Genomic DNA, 22,167 nt, shown 5'->3' on the forward strand with positions numbered 1-22,167 from the left:
GTGTTCGAAGACTTTTCATTCAAAGAGGGCTGCCGTAAAGAAAACAAAGATTTGTTGACCATTCATTGACATTCTTTTGAGTGCTGGTGGTAAATGCAATCCAAGAAGTAGATGGGTGGAAAATGAAAGCTTGTAAAAAACCCCCATAATTTTCATGCAATTACATATGGATAGCCATCTAGTTTAGCACAAAGCTTTATGAATTTTTTTTTTTTTTGGGGGGGGGGGTGGCAACCCATTGCCTCTACTGAAAAAGAAATAAAGTCGAATTCAGTTATAACGAACTCCAAGAGACCAAATCGTACATGGGGGGGGGGGGGGGGAATACCCACGAAATTAAATTTTTTAAAACTACATTGCTGTATAACTTAAGAAACTGTAATTGCATAAATTTACCGTTGTTTCAATCGCAAGTGTTTATATGCCATTCGTTTCAATTCAACAGGAAAAACGTGACTTTAAACATATTTAAGACTGTCTTAACGTCATTTGGTTTGTGGATTGGTTTCTATATGCAATCCAAGCAGATAATGTATTGGGACTTCCTCTAAGATTGACACCACATATTTCAAGTTTTTTTAATCTATACTGTAATGCTGCCTATTAACTGCCCTACTACGTAAGCCTACTACTGGCCTGCAACATCCCAAATAATTTCAATGCAATTTTCCTGTACTGCAAGAACAATGTTGTGGACATTAGAGAGAAAAAAATTCTAAAATGGTGTATGACCACATTTAAAGCAATTTAAATCCGTTTATTTGAGACTCACTGCGTCTGTTGATTTCGCAGACAAGTTCAATAAATTCTCATGTAAGTCTTCACTTTGAAATGTCAGTAACCGGCTGAATGCATCTCTTTGTATCTCTGTCAACCTAAAATTTATGGTTTTTAATGTTGATAATACGCATGCGAAACCAATTCAGCGACGCATTTTTCACAATCTGCAAAAATCTCGTGGATTTGATAGTTGGAAATGATGTCTAAATGCCGAAGATTTGGAGTTGGAGTCAAAATGGAAATGTCAAATAATTGAAATTGTGCTTCGTATAAATGAAATATTTTAATATTGAAAGCTATACATAGAGATTAATCGTGACCGTAGTCAAACGTCTCATAAATGTCAAATTTTGTCATAAAACTGAGAGTGAGGCGCGAATCCCCTTGCGCACAAGTGGAATTTCGAGACATTTACGCACAACCCAGCCCCTATTGGCCATTTTTCTTTTCCCCCCCCCCACCCTTTCTTCCTTTTGTTTCCTTCCTAAATTTATAAAAGTAAAATGACATAATCATTATAAAAAGGACTGTTTTCAGATCAAATTGCAAAAGTTCAATTACTTTAGTGGAAAAATATCAGATTTTTTTGGTGGGAATACAGTCAAACCCCATTATAATGAACTCCGAGAGACTGGAGTAATAAAGAAATTTTGTTACAAAGGAATTTCAGACTTTTATATTGTTGTTATGTATACTTATTCGGGGGATTGGAAAAGTTTTCGCTAAAACGATATTTTTTCCGTTATAACGGTATTCGTTAAAACGAGAAACGACTGTATTTCATCTCAAACTATTTTTTTACGTGTATATGCAGACTGCATGGTTAACAGGGCATATGACACTTTACTGGCGAGCCGTTAGTCTTAAAGACATACCCAACTAGAAAAAGTATCCAAATCACGTGTCCAACTCAGATATGTCATTCATGTTGTAAGGGGTTATTTAGTTATAAAATAAAAAAAACAATTTTTTGTATCATCCCCGTGTGCCAAAGAACCCAATTAAGAAGTTATTGCTCTGTCTTTTCCGATGACTACTAAAATAATTTCGAGTTTCTAAGAGCAATATTTACTGAGATATGTGAATTCGAAAAATTGAGGAAATTTGGGAAAAAAACTGCATTAAATGCGGGTAAAATGGTTTCCTCGCATTTAATGCTGTTTTTTTTTTCCAACTTTCTTCGAATATCTCAGTGAATATTGCACTTAGAAACGATGAATTTTTTTGTTGGAGACCGGGAAACAACTTTCCAATTGGGTTTTTGGGGCACAGGGTGTCCGCATAAAAAGTTAACATTTTTATTTTAATAACTATGTAACCCCTGGCAACATGAATCAAATATCTGAGTACTACACATTATTCTAAAACTTTTTCCAACTGGAAGTATGCCTCTAGGACCAATGGTTCGCCAGTAAAATGCCATATGCCCCGTTGCCTATGCACCCTGTATAGTAAATATAGTACGGACTGTTATGTGAAATGTTGTGTTGTGTTTAAGCCAACGCGCACGTTGCTTCGTTCGCCTGCGAGAGAGCAATCACATTATGAACCAAAAAGCCTCTTGAAGGTAGCTTGTCATCCAACGAAATATCAGATTTTCACCGTATCGAAATTGAAATCAACAAACTGATAATTTTCTTATTTGAAAATCTGATTATTTATATTTTCCGATGTGCTTGAAATCCTGATAATAAATCATTATTATGTTCCCATGAACAGTTTTGTCACTGCGTTACGCAATGACAAAACCCGTATATACCGGGTGAATCGAAATGTTACGCCGTCCGCTAAAGCAGGTTTTTTTTTTTGCCTTGTAGCATTTGTAGTGAATTCACAATAGCACTAACAATTTTAAGAGAATTAAAATTACTTGAATACTCTAGATTACTTTAAGACATATTTTTAAAAATATTGTTGGTGCTGCTACCTACTTTCAAAATCAGAAGTGCCTTATGTGGTGATGACGAAGCTCAAGTATAAAAAAATAAATTCTTCACTCAGCTTTTCTTATAAACAAAGCTTATAAACTTACCTGAAAGATCAAACTTCCAGTTCAGTAATTTTATCAAGACCCAAGGAGACATCAAAACAAAGGACCTCCACACAAGCAGATGACAGGCAAGATCGTAAAAAGTGAATTTTTCCGCACTTCACTTTATAGTGATGTGCTGCCATCTAATGTCAAATTTAAAAGTGACTCATGTGGTGATGACGAAGTTCAAAGTGAAAAAAACTATATTTTTATTCCGCTCAGTTCCTTATAAACAAAGCTCATGAACTGAACTGAAAATTCAAACTATAAGTTCGGTTATTTTATTTGAGCATAAGGAGACGTCCAAAACAAAGAGCCTCTTAATGCGCAGACGACAGAGAAGAAGTCGGTTCCCAACAAGCTAAGCTCACAAACAGAACTGGAAGTTGGAACTGCCAGTTCAGCAATTTTTTCAGGACACAAGGAGACGCCCAAAACAATTAACCTGGAGAGAAGCAGACGACAGAGATCATATTACTGGAGGGAGCATCTCTATAGCCACCGCGACTGCAGCGACATCAAATGCGAGGAAATGACGTGACTCGGTCAAAACGAACTTCCCGCCTGGGAATTTGTCCATAGAAATGTACAGTTCGGTCTCTAAATATTGCGTTTTAAAGATTAAAAAAAAAGGGTAGAGAACTCTCTCATCTAAAGGTGAAAAAAGATTAAGTTATTTATTTCATTAATACTGGAATCATTCCTTTCATTAATGTGTGGAATAATTTCTTTCATCATCTCTTGAATTTTCCTTCATCAATTCTGGATTTTCCTTCATTATTTCTTGAATATTCTTTCATTAATTCTTGAATCTTTCTTCATTATTTCTTGAATCTTTCTTCATTATTTCTTGAATCTTTCTTCATTATTTCTTGAATCTTTCTTCATTATTTCTTGAATCTTTCTTCATTATTTCTTGAATCTTTCTTCATTATTTCTTGAATCTTTCTTCATTATTTCTTGAATATTCTTTCATTAATTCTGTAATTATTTCCTTTATTAATTATTTCTTTCATTAATGCTGAAATTATTACTTTTATTAATGCTGAAATTATTACTTTTATTAATGCTGAAATTATTTCTGTCATTAATTCTGAAATTATATTTCATTAATTCTGGAATTGTCTCTTTCATTAATTTCGGAATTGTCTCTTTCATTAATTTCGGAATTGTCTCTTTCATTAATTTCGGAATTATCTCTTTCATTCATTATTTCATTAATTTTATTATTATCTCTTTCATTCATTATTTCATTAATTTTATTATTATCTCTTTCATTAATTTTGGAATTATCACTTTTTTCAATGCTGTAATCATCTCTTACATTAATTCCAGAATATTTTCTTCCATTAATGCTGAAATTATAACTTTCATTAATTTTGTAATTATCTCGTTCATGCTGAAATTATTTTTTTTCATTTATTGTTTAAACTCCTATTTATGCCATAAGAAAATAACAGGGGATCGTGTTTGGTTTCACCGAGTCACGTGATGTTCCGACGAAAGATGTTGGGGGACACCATTCTCACAGCACTGCCAAGGCGTAGACGCTAACGTTATACTCTCGCCGGAGGCCTGATTTATTTACTGTTGGCGCTGCCATTTAATCTCGAAATTTCAGGCAAGTCATGCGATGATGAAAGAGAGATAGAGGGAGTTCTTTGTTATTTTTTGGCATAAAATTTTTTTATGAGACGAACATTTCGGTAACAAAATTCGTAAATTTGCAAGAATCGATTTTATGTAGAAAAAATAATTATTTCTTTCCACAAAAATATTCGGGTAATATGGATGATCGAAGAAATAAGTAAAAATACGGATTATGTGGTCTTCAGATAGGGTTACCAGATTCAAAACTGAAAAAGGAGGACGCCCGGTGCGAACCTTAGGCAATGCCGTCTTAACGCATGCTTCCCCCACCCCGGGCAGTGCCCGAAGGTCCTCAAGAGAAGAGGTGCCTCAGAAAAACGAGACGCAGTTGAATTTTTCGAGAATTTTCCAGGTAGGGCCTCCAAAAAATCCCTTGGCTCGGGGCCTATGATGCTATTACAACGATCCTGCCTGTCAAACCCACTCTTGTGGGGGTCATGGAATTCCAGTATTTGATTCCTTTACTTCAATTAATTTACATTAATTAAACAAAAACAGCAATAAAAAAATTCGAAAAATGTTCAAAGTTATCGAATTGCAACGTATATTTGATAAAGAGATGATGATGAAGCGCTTTAAAAGTATGACAAAAATTTATGTCTGTTCAATATGGTTCGAGACTCGATGAAGTGTCAGCAGGTAGACCACGCGCTAATTATTATTATTAATAATTTACGAATTTTGTAAAATTAATTTAAATGCCATTCCCCTTCAATGGATCGTGTTTGATTACGATCCAGACTATCAACGCATTCCTGAAATAATGAAAAAATGAGAGTAATGGAAAAAAAAAATTCCCCCTTCAAGATTTACGTCAGTAACTCGAAAAGTTTGTAAGTCGGGGAGCAACTACATAAAATATTTTTAGAGGGAGCCGCAAAATTTTTTTTTTGCATTAGGCTGCGAAATTCTCCTAAGCCTGGACCCGTCTCCCGTTTTTGAATTTAAATATCTCAGGGAATAATGCAGTTAAAAACATGTAATTCGTTTGTTGGACTCAGAAGAGAAAGAGTAACAACTCTCTCCGATTTTCAAGAGTAAATATGCAAATAGGTAGGTAGGAATTTTTAGCTAGGTAGTAGTGCCTCTCTCAGAACAATCGCTTTGTATGTGGAAGTATGATAACGTTAAGACAGCCCTGGGGGGGGGGGGGGGAATTTATGAAAATTGTGAAAAACTAATCGAAAAACTGAGCAATAATGTGTGTGAAGTCTAGTTTGCAATATCATGAGTTTCTTATCTTTTGTGCCATCCTTGTGATAATGATCTTCAACTATAGTCAAACCTCGTTAATGAGTCACTCTTGGGAGAGCAAAAATATGACATAGTAAGCGGAGTGACTCGTTAAACGGAGTTGGCCATAGCTGTGCCAATTCCTGCCTGAGGACAATCGGGACTTCCAAAAAGTGATCCGGTAAGCGGAGTGACGTGTTAACCGGGTGACGCACTAACGAGGTTTGACTGTATGTAATCAAGTGTTCTTTAAATTTTAGGATCTTCTATCGGATGATCGATGTTAAAAAAAAATCGTGCATTAAAAATAAATACCATTTGATATATGTATTTTTGTGAGGTGCCCCTATAGTACTGATGCCCTAAGCACGTGCTTATTTTGCTTAATGGTTAATCCGGCCCTGACATTATTTCTCTGGAATATGAATGTTTCAAAAAAAATATTTAAAAATTTTTCACACGAATTTTAGTTTTTTTTTTTTTTAATTCATAGTAGGGCTACAACATAAACCTATATCCTTGATACATGTATTATCGTTGAAAACGATGTGAAAGAAAAATGAATCACAATTGAAAAGATGTAAAAGGTTGAACTTTTCAATTGTGATTCATTTTTTCTACTCCCTCATTACTTTTATGAAGAGAATAAAATTAATAAAACTGCTCGCTACCACTTTTTGCGATTTTCATCACTAATAAGAATGCGCATTTTGGAAGCTACAACTGACATTTTCTCAATGAAACAATAATTATTCACACAAAAATAAACTAATTTGGAAATAATACAAATTTCATCCAGTACAAGTAACCTGATGACATTGTGTCGTCTTCAAGCTCAGAATTTACATTGATTGAAAATAATTTATTCTGTTTCTTTTACTGTATTCTATTACGTTTGTTTTGCTCTTCCGTTATTTTCATAAATTAAAAATTAATCAAATTAAATTCAAACATATTTATATACTTCAGACAATTTTTTAATAACTGTCTTCTAATGGGAAAACGGGAGGGGGGGGCAGTATAAAATTATTCATGTTCGCAAGAGGAGGGGGGCCACAGGAATGAGAAATGGTTGAAAGGGGGCCATGGACAAAAAAAGGTTGAGAACCACTGACTTATGTGATCTATAAATGTCCCACTTAAATCATCTTTACAAAATTAGGTTTGAGATCGCGGGTTACATCAGATTACTCCGAGAGCCACATGTAAAGAGATATATTAAAATTTGGGCTAATTACAGTCAAATTATAACTACCTCGATTGCAATGGCATCTCTCTCTCTCTCTACCGTAGGCCACTTAAGTGATGTGGAACTACACCGCGGATCACTCAAGTGACCTGGGAATATGTCACGGACCACACAAGTGACGTGGAACTGTACCGCAGGTGACTCAAGTGACCTATATACAAATACAAATACAACGCCACAACAGGCAAATTGCCCAACGAGGTGGTTGACTTAAGAACATCATGAATCCCCAACCCATTTTTTGGAGTCCCTACCTACTACTGCTACACCCCACATGCAACCCCCCAACGAACCGGTACATGCGGGAATGTGCGTGTACGTGTAGTGCAACCTGACGTAAAGTTTGTTTCGGTGTAATGCTTGTTATGTGTAGTGCTGTCATCTGCCCCCAAATTTTCTAACTATGAGTGAAGTGTTATGGTTGAATGATTTACCGTTGTAGGACTGTTGCTCTCTGTGGCGAGACTTTTTTAACGGGGAGATCGGCTCGCATTTGCGCCTTGAAGTTGGGAACCACAGAAAACCAACTTCAGCCGACCACCACTGTGGGGTTCGAACCCGGATCCTCGCATCACGAGTCCGGCACTATAACCACTCGACCACCACAGCGGCCAATATGGAGGGTTGAGAATCAAAGTGGTCCAAGTCAATGAAATGAAACTTTTCTCCTAACAAAACTTCTTTTCCTGAAAGTTCGCAATAAATTAGTTTTCCTTGAACTGATTTTGTGCTTCTAAGGGGTCATTCAAGTATTACGTCAGCATCGATGTGGGGGGGGGGGGTTCCGATTTGCTGACTTTTGATGACAGGGGGGTTGGAAGATGCATACGTCATCAACCACCCTTTATAAAAATATGAAATATTCTTGATGGCACCTTTACTGGGTGGGCCAGAAACTAGAAAACCTTTCCCCAGTTTGTCGGCAACTGAACTAACATTCGCCTTCTTTGGTAAGTCCTCCATAGAACCATTTTCTATGGAGTGTGTTTTCTAAATGTTCCGTGGTTCCTTCAAGTGATCCAGAAATGTGTCTGGGCCGCTTAAGTGCTCTAGAAATATATCTCGGGCCACTTGAGTGCTCCGGAAGTGTGCCGCGGGTAACTTGAGTGATGTAGAACCGCACTGGGGGCCGCTTGAGAGCTCTAAAACTGAGCCACACGCCACTCAAGGAATCTCTTAATGTGCCACGGAGTTTTCAAACCTCGAAGTAGCATGATCTTATATACCTACTGGCATAGAATAAGGCAAAAAAAGGATTGAAATCCGTACCTTTAGTCTTTTGCCCTAAGGGTTAACGGGATGTGTGAGCTAACGGGGCGCGTCCGTTATGGTAGGTTACTCTAGATAACATCGATACAACAATTTCAAAAACCGAAAACCGAAAACCGTAATTGGTGAAACGGGGTTCCAATGGATAGTTATAATCCATCAAACCCCCTTCATCATGACTCTGCCAATTCCTGTGCAGTAGTGCGCTTTGCAATGATAGTTAGATTCTAATAAGGTGGGTGAAGACGTAGGTTCACCTGAGACCCAAGGGTTTTTCTTTTCTTTCAAAAGTTTTCAAATGTTCATAGACCTGGCAACACAGGTCGAGGCATGTGTAGAAAATTTTTTGGTCTTTTTAATCTTGCTTTGTGTCTACAGTCGTACGATAAAATCTCCGCAAGGTGTGAAAATTCAGAATCGTTCAATTTATCAAATAAGTTCTTTGCCAGTTTCTTTGCATATGACGTTACATCAGCCACTCCGGAATCACGTCTAATATTAATGTTTCTAACGTACCAAGGTAGTCCGGTGTACCTCCTCAGAGTCTTGTTCTGAAATCTCTCCAGAGCGATGATATTCATTTTCTTCGAGAACAACCAGACAGGCGCAGCATACAGAAGAATCGGTCTAATTGCCATCTTATACAGAATAATTTTATTTCGAATTGAAAGACTTGAGTGCCTGTGGCTTAGTCTGTTGAGCATGACCGAGGCCACGGTCGCCCTACGGATGGCATCAACACACTGCCCGGAGAAACTAAATCTCTTGTCCATTATCACCCCCAAATATTTATTGTGAATGACTGGGTTGACTATAACTCCTTGTACCTCTATGTGTGCTTGTTGTGGTAATGAGGACTTGTTAGTGAACCACATGAATTTGGTTTTATCTGCATTCAGTTCAACACGGGTTCGCACACACCAGCGCTCGACCAATCTTACCATTTCTTGCAAGTTTGAAAGGGCCTTGCCAGGGTCCCTATCTGTGCAACAAAGGGCACTATCGTCGGCATAAAGAGCGGTGAAACCCTTAGGGGCAACTGGGAAGTCATTCATATGAAAATTGTGTAGGATAGGACCTAACACACTTCCCTGAGCTATTGATGAACGAATCTGTCTAGAATTAGATATTGAGTCATTTATCTGTACTCGGAAAGAGCGCGAGTCGAGATAATTGCTCACAAATTTGATGATGTTATACGGCATTCCCATGCGAATCATCTTAAACAGCAGCCCATTGTGCCAAACTTTATCAAAAGATTTCTTTAAATCGAAAAAGGCTACTGCTGCAGTGTCTTTATAAATTTTGGCTTCTTGAATTCGTTCTACGAACCGCAATAATTGAGTGGTGGTCGAGTGCTTGCTGCGGAAACCGTGCTGCTCTGGACCGATAATGTTATTGTCCTCTACAAATTTGTGTAGTCTGATGGCTACCACTCTCTCAAAAAGTTTCCCTAATGAACTGAGAAGTGAGATTGGGCGCCAATTATGTGGATAGTGTAGGTCATGTCCAGCTTTGGGGATGACCTTAACTTTAGCGAGTTTCCATTCTGCCGGAAAGTGGTTTGTATGAAGTAATTCGTTGAATATGTTGACCAGCTGGCGAACCATATTTTCGGGGAGATTCTTGATAGTGTTGTTGGTGATGGTGTCCTGACCAGGTGCTTTTTTCTTTTTGAGGTTTTTGATAATGTTTGTTACTTCTTCAGTGTTCGTAGGAAATAAAGCAGAGGGTTGTTCTGGGGGAATATCCCTAAATAATACTTGAACTTCTCTTCTCTGTCAACACTGGCAATAAGCTGAGGAGGAGTGTTATCACATGGAGAGAACTGTCTCTCATATGTGTCAGCAAATATTTCCGCTTTATCACTGTTACTATATACTGTTCCGCTTGTGCCGACAATCGGAGGAATCCTCGAATAAGTGGGCTTACATGTTTTATACACTTTGTATAACGTGCCATCAGCACAATTTGCCTCACGTAAAAAGCTGAAGTAACGCTCACTCATAAATTCTTTGATTTCTCTAGATACTTCTCTTTTTATAGATCTGTATCTATCTTGGTAGTACGGATTTAACGTTCTTTGCCATTTCCTCCTAAATTTGTTTTTTAATTTGATGCGTTCCTTAATCCAGCGGGGAATACCCAGTGGATTATTAGTGGGAGCATCTCGGGTGGATTCCTTAGCAGTGTTAGTGATGGTTTCTGTGAGAAACAATAAGTCAGATTCAATTTGATCAATATTGCCACCCGTGAAGGAAGGCAAGGTGATTCTGGCCAGCTTTCGCTTAAATAATGGCCATATCACTATTTTCTTTGGTTTACATATAAAAGGAATATTGAAATCCGCTACCAGAAATATAGGGTTGTGATCAGAATCCGTGACAGGTTGAACGTGAACCGACATAGCAAATGTAAGGTTCTTAGCAAACGCTATGTCAAGAATATCTGGTGACTGGCCAGCCTGGTCAGGAAATGAGTTGGAGTGTATGGCGCATAAGGTTGAATGCTCTTTCTGATACAAAAATTTTCGAGCACCCTGCCTTGGGTGTTTGTAGAGTACGAGTTCCACAGAAAGGATATAGCATTCATGTCGCCACACATTATCACTGGGTACTGACAATTGAAAAATTCGTTAAAAAGTGGAATGTCTATAGTATTTCTCGGAGGTTTATAGCACACTCCTATCCTAATTTTTTGATTGTTTACGTAGATCTCTATTGCTATTACCTCACATTGTGTCGAGGGAGGTAGCTGAATAATATCATAATTAATGTGTCGCTTTATATATATAGCTACTCCTCCTCCTGGACCAAAGCTTCTATCCTGTCTGATACAGTCATAATTTGCTACTTTGGCAGTGTGATAAGGACGAAGCCAAGTTTCCCCCACCAGTGCCAAGTGAACACCCTCAGTGTCAAGGATGTTCCTGAACTCAGTCATGCTAGAGACCAAGCTTTGGGCATTCCAAGCCATGATCTTCATGTTATGCAACATAACATTTGGTGTACTATACATTTGTGAGTGTTGAAGCAAATAAGTGTTCAGCTGCAGTTAGAAAACAGTTGAAGAAGATTTCTATTTTCTCCTCGTTTGAAGTAGCTCTGAGGATTTTCAGAAAGCAGTCCTTCGTAATAGATATTAGTTGTTGAATCGGGAAAATTATGCTATTAGAGTTCATATTGATATCGTTATTTGCTATTTTCGTGGGTTCTTTTTCCACACGGTTGCCACCACACATGTCAGATCGTTGATTCGTAGCTGTTGGTTTCACTACATTGCAGTTTACTTTACTGCTATTGGAAGCTGCTTTGGAGACCCGCACGTCTCTAACAGCTGTTGCCGGTGATTCACTTCGTCGAGGAGGGGACCTCAGTATTTTGGCAAAAGGCACCATCTCGTCGGTAGCCCGCTGAACCACGACACTCTCGTCATCATGAGTTGGCACTGCCTCGGCCGTTGGTACAGTAGAAGTCCTTTTAGGTTCGTTGAACCTTCCCTTCCTTCCTTTGGGCCAGCCTCTAGCTGAACTGACGCTTGAGCAGTCATCATCATGGTCATTTTGAGATTTGTGACTTGGTCTCAACTTGTCGGATTGTCTATCATTTTCACGATTATGCATACCAATATTTGGTCTGTTTCTTGGTATATCTGGACGACTTGTCGTGTTTTCATTTCTGGCCATTCTGCCTTTGCTAGTGGGGCACGATAAACAGCCTCTGTAATTTGCACTGTGTTTTCCTCCACAGTTGGTGCATATCGGGTCTTGCTCACCCCGCTTCAGACTGCATTCAGAGGAGTGATGTTCCCCTGGACACTTGACACAGCGTGGATCATTATGACATGACTTCGATGTATGTCGCCAGGCCTGACAATTGAAACACTGGACCACACCCTGGCGTTTTCTATACATCTCAACTCGAATTCTGATGTAGTTCAAAGAAGTCAACTTATAAATTTCCTTACTCCGATTTTTTCGGGGCATTTCCACTAGCCAAATCGGAATTGGTACTACTATTCTGTCAGGGCCCTGTCCTCTATGGCTTTTTAACTGAGCAACATTTATGATTTCGAAGCCCTCGGCTTCCAGCGACTCTTTGATCACTTCACAGGGGGTATTTCTTTCTAAGTCCTTGATAACCACTTTTATTGTCTTATCTGAATGGAGCATGTATGTGCTATACTTTATGTTATTCGCATCGAACATTTTTGTAATCGCACGGTGGTCATTTTCACAGTTCAAAAATAACATCATATTTTTACCGGCTGTTTTTGCCGAAAAAGTCTCTTGGCAGGTGCTTTTAATTTTTTGCAGCAATTCCATCCAGTTCCCATACTTGGTAAGAGTCAATGGGGGAATGCGAACTTTCTTATGAGAGACTCTCTCCATTGATTAGGATTATCAGGGTCTGGATCATCAATTTCTTCATTTTTTGAATTATTTCCTGAGTTTCCGATATTTTGTCCTGTATTTCCTGCATTTCCTACGGTACTTGTTGATGGTATAGTTTTAGTGACATCGCTCCTGCGCGTCTTATTGCTGGTTGAGTCCTGATTGGCTGTAGCAATGACGTCACAAGTAGCTGTTTGCCCATTGGCTGGAGCGACTACATCATTACTTGCTGTTACAGCATTGGCCAAATCGGCCTTTGATGCGCTGGCCACAGCGTAGGCACTAACAAGTGGGGATTCGTTTGAACCATCATTACACAGGGTACCCTGGGGCACCTCACACCTTTTTACAATAATGGGTTCACAAATAATGTCCTTCGGACCATTATCTCTCTTCTTTTTCTTCTTATTTCTCTTTTTCTTCTGACCTCCCTTTCCATTGACGCTATTTGCATCGTCATCAGATGATTGACGGGGAGAAGGGCTGTTTTTGCGAAATATACCACAAGATGATGCCTCGGCATCGAGCACTTCACCCAGTTTTCATATCATAGCATCCTCAATTTCGTACTTGTCATAATCAACTTCACAGTTTACGAGCTTAAAGCCCAGTTCAATAAGTTCACAGAAAGAATTGTTACCACTGCACGCGCCTCTTGAAGACGATTTAATCTCTGCATGTCTCGTACGGGACGAATGCATGTCGAGAGTTTTTAGTATGGCGACTATTAGGTCGTGTCTAACACTAGTTTCGTTAGGGGCCTCGTCGTCGTCACTACGTGCGTTCACATCATATTCAAGTAATGAAATATAAGCATTAGATACCTTGTCCCATGCCGCACGATGGCTGGCAAAAGAAATCCCATGCAAAAAACAGAGTTTTGACATAGTCTTACTTCCCATTTTCAAGCGCACTGACTGCCCAACAAAAATGAAATCGGCATAATCAGAAGACTCACCCCTCACAGCAACCCACGGCGACGAATGTTTTCCGACGACGAGGCTGAAGTGAAGTAAAAGTCAACAATTTCAAAAAGTATGAAAAAACGTTACTTAAATAATTTCGTACTTAAATTATAAGTATTACCGGAAAAAGCAATACCTGAAGGAGAATCGTAAAATGGCTTTGCATAGTATTTAATCATTTTACTTCATGGGTATTATTCATTACAAAAAAAAATTCCACGCTTCTGTTACTACTTGAAAATTAACTCAACAATATTTCATATAATGTTTTTGTTATTCATAGATGGCGTCGTATACAAAATAATCCTTTAAGCGTCAATGAGAGAAATCACCAAACCCCCCCTCCCCCTTCAAAATGGCATATCTTTTTTAATGAAGTAGGCTTACCTCCGATTTTCAGCAGACACAAACTAAGGGGTATAGGGGAAAACTTTCTCATCGAGAAATAAATCAGCTTTACAAAATATCTTTGCTTGTCAATACTAAAATAAGAGGTTTTTATCGTGGCGAGATATCTCGTCAATGCCGCTTGAAGGGTTAAAAAAATATCTACCTTTCTCAGATTCTTAAATTCAAATATATCAGTAAATATTGCGAAGTTAATTTTTTTTTTTAATTTTAATAACTGTACAACCCCTTGAAACATGAACAGCATAACTGAGTACTACACGTTATTTGGACACTTTCTCCTAATTGGAAGTATGTCTCCAGTATCAACGGTTCGCCAATAAAATGTGGCTTAGCGGCTTTCCTTACTGCTGTACCATGTTTATATGTAATGGTAAATGTGATAAGGTTATTATGCATAATCGCCGAGCACATTTCGGTAAATATTTGATTAATTTCCCCTAAATTAATCACTTTTGCTCACTATTATGCACGATACCCAAGCGTCGCGTCGTTGGTAAACATCATAAAATCGTACTTCATGGATATATATATGATAAATTCATATATGTGTACTGTATCATTATATCGGGGTATCGATCGTAAAATTTGTTATCATTATATCAAATTCACCAATTATGCTGGAGTATTATGCATAATCATAGGTAAAGGTGGTAAATTTCAAGTATTCATCGAATTTATCAACGACGCTTGGGTCTCAGCTCTCTCGTTGGGCATTTTGCCTGTTGTAGCGTTGTATTTGTATTATGCATATTCGCCAATAAAGGTGATAAATTTATCAAACTTACCAAGACGAGTGATAAGCGTGCATAATAACTGCTTATTATGTATAATAACCAGTTTATAAAATTTACCGCAACATATATATCATTTATTATCATTGTCTCATGTATATCTTACACACAGAAGCAACCAATGAGCCTATTGGTTATATTCGCGCGAATGTAAACGATGCGCTTATTGGTTGCATTTTTCAAGTTTTATAAAAGAACTTTAACAAAACTCATAGTATAATCCCGGCCCTAGCAGGAAAAGCTTCCCGTTGAGAAATCACCTTTACAAAATATCTGGACTAATAATAATAATAACTATAATGCTAAAATAAGAAGCTTTTAAATGGGAGGACGAGACATCTGGTCAGTGGCACTGCTGCTCTGGAACTGTGCTGCGGGTCACTTAAATGATCTGTAAATGTGCCTCTTATAAATCATTTTTACAAAATTAGGTGCGAGATCGCGGGCTACATTTGGCGCGTGGGCCATGGGTCGAGCAGATATGATTTCTATAGTGTTCAAATAAAAATTGCAATAAAATCATGTCCGTCACCTTTTTTCACGAGTTTCCCATCCTTGTCGAATCGATGGATCTCCGTCTCGTCCCCAACTAGAATTTTGGCCATTTTGTAAGCAGATTTCGCAGCAATCAGTTTGTCGTTTTCACTGAACGCCATCATGATCGGGAAGTTCATCTGGACGAGCTTTCGGAACAAACAAATTTTCTGAAATGATAATAATTAAAACGAATAATTTGAATCCTTGTCGACACTTATTTCAGACATCACACACCTTGGGGAATACTATCCACGTACGGATCCAGGACGATGTGGCAGGAACAAGAGGGGCGAATTGTGTGAGTTGATTTGATCGTCCCATATTTTAAGGAACAGAAAACCTTTCCCATATTATTCGGCTTTTAAGAGGGGCGGTCGTTCCCGTCACACATCCCCCGCCCCCCCCCCGTCTGAATTCCCGCCTGAGCGAAGATAGGCCTCTTCAGCTGCGAATTGAGGGGAGACAGGTATCTTCGGCTGTAGGTGAGCCGAGGCAGATATCCTCAGTTGCGAATGAAGCCGAATTAGACATCTTCCGCTTCAAACGCAGCAAAAGCAGACATTTCCTAGCACTACAAGGGAACTAACACTACTTACAAGCACTGCGAAGGGTATAGAGGTAAGCATCTTCAGCTTCGCATGAAGCCGAGGCAAATATCTTCAGCTGCGCATGAAGCCGAGGCAGATATCTCCAGCTGCGCATGAAGCCGAGACTCATATCTTCAGCTGGGCAGCAGCTCGAATGGAGCCAAGGCAGCTGGGACAGACAAATTATTCGGCTCTTGCGATAGTGGCCCTTAACCCCCCCCCCTCCCCCGGATCGACACTTGCTACTGTCACAACCCAAAAAATGCTGATTTTCAGGAGAAACAAAAAAACTTTTAATTACTAATTTTGTGAATTGTGAAGTTAATATAAGCGATTGGAATGCTCAAGTTTCGTAAGTCGTTTTATAGTCATTTAACTATACTTTAATTATTTTTTGTGTGTCCATATTATGCTCCTGTGATCTTAACCAAGGCCGAAATTAGAGGAGGGACCTGGGTGGTTCAATTTAGTGGGTACAAATTTTAGGGTGGGAACAAAGAACACCGTTATAAAATTATCGAATTTTAAAAGTTGTGGAGGGGGGCAGCGAAATCATGTTTGTGCCTCGGGCTGCGAAAACCTTGTTTTACGGCCCTATTGTGACTAAAATTTACGATTTTTTGAATTGTGACGGTATTCTTCTAGGTGTGCGACATGATGAGATGATTATTAGACGGATGGAAATTACCTCATTGACGCCAGCATGCACGAGAGTGAATGCCGAAAGGAAATGGTCCAAGTAATGTCCACCAGTGAGTTGTTGGTTCTTGGATCCGACGATCAGCCTTCCGATTTGTTCAGTTATTGTACCGAAGACGGGAAGCTCGTACATCCTGGCACACATCTTTATTACTGGGAATGGCTCCATCACCCTGAATAAAATCAATAAACAATATATAGATATGGTTCATTTTGATGTCTCTCTTCTAGTTTCCATTAAATTTCTTACGTTGACTTTCGAACAACCTTGAAACCTCTTGTCGAGTTTGAGGTCCGAATATTTAGGGGCCATTCAAGTATTTCGTAAGCAGATTTTCAGCCATTTTTGACCCCCCCCCCCACTTCCTTGTCAGCAAAATTTCGTCAGCAGCTTAGAATATTTCATATCTTCAAAAAGGGGTGGTTGATTACGTAAGCAACCTTCAAACACCCCCCCCCGATGCTGACGTAATACTTGAATGACCCCTTATCGGAACCATTTCAGTCCATATACCGACGGACGAGAACCGTTGTTTTCAGCATGGTTTGGCCGTCGACCAGTCCATACACAGTGGATCCCGCTTATAACGTTCCCTCGAAACGTAGAACTCAGAACATCCTTAGAACATTTCCCGCTTGGTACGACTTTCGTGGTTCCATCTTTCACCAATAGTCAAGATTTTCCGTGTGTGAAAGCGTTTTCCAGCACGTGAAGCTAGATCCACACCTGCAGCACTACGCAGCGTCAAATCATGCAAAAACCGGTTTTCGGAAAATCGGTTCTGGAACGATCACTTCCATTAATTCTGAATTTGCATCGATTCTGATCATCGGGGTAGAGGGGTTCTTAAACTTTTTTGGTGCCCCGAAATTGTTGATACGCATCTGGCCTCGCTATTATTTTTGCAATGGACACCCCGCTTGGTGTAAGGGTGCCCCCGATACTTATTACTAGACGTTTCGGGAAATCCGCCTTTTTTTTGTCCCCCCCCCCCCCCATTTCAGATTTCCGGAATTATTTTTCATTTTTTCTTCGTCACTTATCCCAATTTCCTCACAAGATGGCGTCACTATCCCTACCAATAAAACCGACCACAACAATTTTTCCCAACTCTAAAACAGAATCCTAAAAAAACAGAAAAAATTCTGGAAATTTCGGTGGCTATTATGAATGCGTGTGGGAAGAAAAAACACAAAAACACTCGCATCAATGACGAAATATATGTTTCAAAGCGGAGAAAAACCAATTTTCCCCGGAAAAAAATAAAAATAATTCCGGAAACATAAAAAGGAGGACAAAAGGGCGAATTTTCCGAAACACGAGGAGGATGCTTGAAATGCCATCAAAAAGGGGGACGGTTAACAGTAAACAGAAAGACGATTTATATTATTGTAAAGTGCTGCCATCTTTTGTGCATCACTACCAAAAATGCTAGATAGGTGAGAACTTTTGCAATTTTATGAAGAAATATAGAAAATTAATTTTTTAAATAATGAAAAATGCTTTATTTTACTGCTAATTTTTTTTTTTGAATTTCATGTAAGATAATAGAATAATAATTAATTACTCATATTATAACAGTGCTTAAATAGGTTATGTCATATATTTTATAAGTAGGGTGAGCGCAATATTGGCGTAGCTCCATTTGGAGTAACAATGTGAATAGGACCGTAACTAGATGCTTGATCAGCCAGGTGAAACACGCAGTTTGGTGCCCAGGTGCCACAAAATGCTCGTTAAAAGGTGAAATATGCGCCTCCGTGGCACCTGCTCCAGCCCCCCCCCCCATAGCCACCAGAACTTAGGGGGTTGAAGCCCCCTAATAATTTATGAAAAAACTATGCAATGCACCCTCCCTTTCACTTGTGTGTACGCTGGAGTTCCGTATATATACGGGACGACCAGCAACTTTCAGCACCCCCCCCCCAAACTTTCCTTCATGTAGGTACCTCCACCCCCCCCCCCCCCTCTCCAGTTGTGGTCCTGAATATGAAAATGCTGTTGTGATTTGAACGTGAGCGCCACACTTTTTTTCAGGTTTCACACTTTTTTATACAGTTTATCTGCATTTCACAAAGTTATCATAAATTAATCAGTTTCAATGTTTGTTGGAGAATAGTGCTCAGTGAAGCAAAAATTAACGCACACGCGCTCAGGGCCGGGCTTAGTCGGATGCGGAGGGTGCAGCCGCACTGGGCCGCTGGACTTAAGGGGGAACCACAAAAACGAATATATATATATATATATATACGGGGTAGGCAAAAAGTCCGTAAAAACTTTAAAATGAATAAAAACCGGAAAAATAACAGAAATAAAAAACGATTTGCAGGGTTATCGTCGCTGGTCACTGGAATGTTTTTAAGACCGGAAAAGACGTAACTCAAAAAACAGCCGATAGGTGGTACTGGTACGAGTGACTTCGGTGGAAATATGCAAATGAGATATCCTAATCCACAATCAGTTAAATCGTGTATATGTGGACCTGCTGCACTCTACCGTTGCTGGATTTGTGACTCGCCTGCAATGTATTAACCCCTGTGGTGGTCACGTGTAACACATACTGCTGTAGTACACGACTTGGAAGCATTCTGTTCGTTATTTGCGTACCTTTCTTTCACTTGTGTGAGTCAGTGCCACCTATCGGCTGTTTTTTGAGTTAATTTTTTTCCTGTCAAAAAAAAATCCGGTGACCTAGCGATACTTTTATCTCCGCAAACCGTTTTTTTTATTTCGGTTATTTTTCCGGTTTTTATGAATTTTCAAAGTTTCTACAGACTTTTTGTCCACTCTGTATTTATATAGACAGGGTGATTCAGAAAAGATGGGAAGAACTTTAAGAGAGAAGTGACAGTACACACCAATATTTAACATTTGTCATCACAGAATGCATGGCCTAACATCAAACGACAACGAGCTTGCGCGTTTCGAAACGGCTGCTCCGCAAACGTTAAAGCGGCATTCCTGTTGAAATTCATCGGGATAAAAAGAACCCCGTGCATGCAAATGTAACCTGGGGAAGAAGAAGAAACCGTATGCAAATCTGCGTCAAAGTGAATAAAAGGCGTGGACGCCAGCCCTGTGAAGTTATTCAAGTGTGCAACCGCGCGTTCTAACAGTTGTAATGTACGGGATAATGGCACACTTTAGTGATACTAAAAAAGCAGACATGAAATTCATTTAGGAAGCTGCAAACGGAAATACCACAGAGACAACACGAATGCACGATGAGCGTTTTCCCCCCACAGGTGGTTGCGCAATCCGAAAACCTTTGAGCGCTTGCATCGGCAGCTATGCGAAGCAGGGCTGGCGTCCAAGCCCTTTTATTCACTGTGCCGCAGATTTGCAGACGGTATCTTCTTCTTCCCCATGTTACATTTGCATGCATGGTGTTCTTTCTCTCCCGATAAATTTGAACAGGAATGCCGTTTTAACTTTTGCGGAGCGGCCGTTTCGAAACGCGCTAGAGCGTTTGCGTTTCATGTTAGACCATGCATTATTTGATGAAAATTGTTTGTGTTTGTATGTACTACCACCTCTTAAAATTTTTCTCATCTTTTCTGAATCACCCTATATATGCGCGCACACGCACACACACCTAACAAACCAATAGCTTAAAATTGTGTTCAAGACAGGGAATCCATAGGTCTTGTGTTGTGATAGACCCCCCTTCCCCCCCCCCCACAATCCAGGGTCTATATCTCATTTTTTCGGGCCCTCGGCAAATATGAATGTTAGGGGCACCTTACATTTAATGTTCTTTGCCTAGGAACCCTACTGTGGCGGGTGGGGGGGGGGTGCTGTGTCTACAGCGAAACACATTGGAAGGGCAGATGACCACGCAAATGCGTAGGGAGGGCTGTATCTATAATGAAAAATGCAACAGATTAACAGATTTCGAGGCCCTTAAATCGTTTGAGTCTTGGACACGTGTCCCGTTTGCCCATGCGAGGAACAGGCTCTATCTACCCCCCCCCCCCAAGCCAAGAGTGTACTCGGTTTTAGTGCAACGGGCTGTGGACCAGAAAGAGTGCCGAATTTTCCCTTCAATGATCTATTTAAAACTACAAGGGGGCGGGGAAGTGTGCGTGCTTGCCGCAGCTGAAAGAGCATCAAGTTGCAGCTCTGGGTAGACAATCCGTCGTCTAGCCCTGGCAGCCCTTCCGTTGTGGTGCGCTGTAGACATGGCCCCACAGTAGGGTCCCTAGGCTGTGATCTTTGGTGGTCCCTATGTAGAAGAAACGGAATTGATAAAAATCGTTTTTCCCCCCTGGCTGGAGCCTTGTCAGCATCCTTTTGCGGGCGGGCGGATTTTCAAAATGCTTCCTTTGTAAGCGCCATTCCCTTAGCATACAACTTCAGAGAGCACTCCGAAATTCGCTTCTCATCCCAATTTCTATAAAGGTAATACCGTAATACTATGGTGTAGAGTTTTACCTTGGCATGTCGAATGCCGTAGGATTCAATAAGCACAGAGATTTAATGATAGGCATCTGGCTTTCCAAGGACATCACGAGACCCGGAAACAGGGAGCTACTGTGACATATGAGTAGGTCCACCCTGCAGAAAGTAACCAGGAGAAAAAACGAAATCAGTTAAATTAATAAATTCAGTATATGATCATTTTTGCATTGAATCAGACGAATAAATGCATGAATGTGTAAAAAATATTGTATTACAGACTGAATGCGATTGGCATTCAGCAAGTTTATAGATAATAATAATAAATAAAATACATTGTATAATTTCTGACAAGTTTTTGACAAGCACTTGTTAATTTCGATAACTGATAATTTTTCATCGTTTCAAACGATATCGAACAAGCAATCTCTTCCATTGAAAGAACTAAACTTTGTAGGGGCTGTCAAGCCTACCTGACGTCCGGTCGCAAAGCCTCATGTGCCGCTCATAAAGACAACCCTGGTGAAGGCGTGGCATGCACCCAGGTGACACTGGTATATAAAACTGATTTTTTTAGCACAAAACCGCACGTTTAAACCGTACAAAATGATCGTAACCATCAGGGGCGTAGCCAGAAATTTCGTTCGGGGGGGACCACTTTCATTTTGGGGGGGGGGGGACCAAAGTGACAGAACAATGGATTTGGCCATCTTTTTCCCTTTTTTCGGTCATTTTCTCACATTTCGGGGGGGACCAGACCCCCCAAGTCCCCCCCCCCCTCGCTACGCCCTTGGTAACCATACATTCCGCTTCTAAAGAAATTGTCCCGTATTTTCCACCAGGATCATTATACCATTCTCAATTAAACCAGAAAACTTAATCCACGTTACACCTCTTGCACTCCTGCTGTAAAGAGAAAGTATAACGAGACGAATTTGTTTAGAAATTTATTTCAAGTTCGTTTGATTTTTCAGTTCGAATATTTCACTTGAAAACGTGAAATTTTTTTGTTTGTCACGGAAGGGACAGGGCAACAACTTTCTAATTGGAAGTTTGAGGACAGGGTGTCCAAATAAAAATTACATTTTTTTTTACTTTGCGACACACTGTATTTTTAATCTCAAAACCGCTACAGAGAGATTTTTGAACACATTTTGAGTTTTGTTCGAAAT

At 39.6% G+C, this 22,167-nt stretch overlaps 1 protein-coding gene across 1 annotated transcript in view; it reads right to left on the reverse strand.

Annotated features, from left to right (window-relative positions):
• LOC149084461 (uncharacterized) overlaps positions 1 to 22,167 on the reverse strand; it is a 43,241-nt gene that overhangs the window by 4,667 nt on the left and 16,407 nt on the right. The window contains exons 4-6 of the mRNA XM_089234868.1: positions 21,032 to 21,154; positions 16,586 to 16,769; positions 15,306 to 15,477 (exon numbers count right to left, since the gene is read on the reverse strand). Coding sequence (XP_089090994.1) covers positions 15,306 to 15,477; positions 16,586 to 16,769; positions 21,032 to 21,154 — 479 coding nt within the window. The remainder of the gene's footprint in view (positions 1 to 15,305; positions 15,478 to 16,585; positions 16,770 to 21,031; positions 21,155 to 22,167) is intronic.

The sequence above is a fragment of the Pholcus phalangioides genome, unplaced genomic scaffold (assembly GCF_987345545.1).
Source record: "Pholcus phalangioides strain wild (caught in Gottingen) unplaced genomic scaffold, Ppha-v1.0 ptg000008l_1, whole genome shotgun sequence".
NCBI lineage: Eukaryota > Metazoa > Arthropoda > Arachnida > Araneae > Pholcidae > Pholcus > Pholcus phalangioides.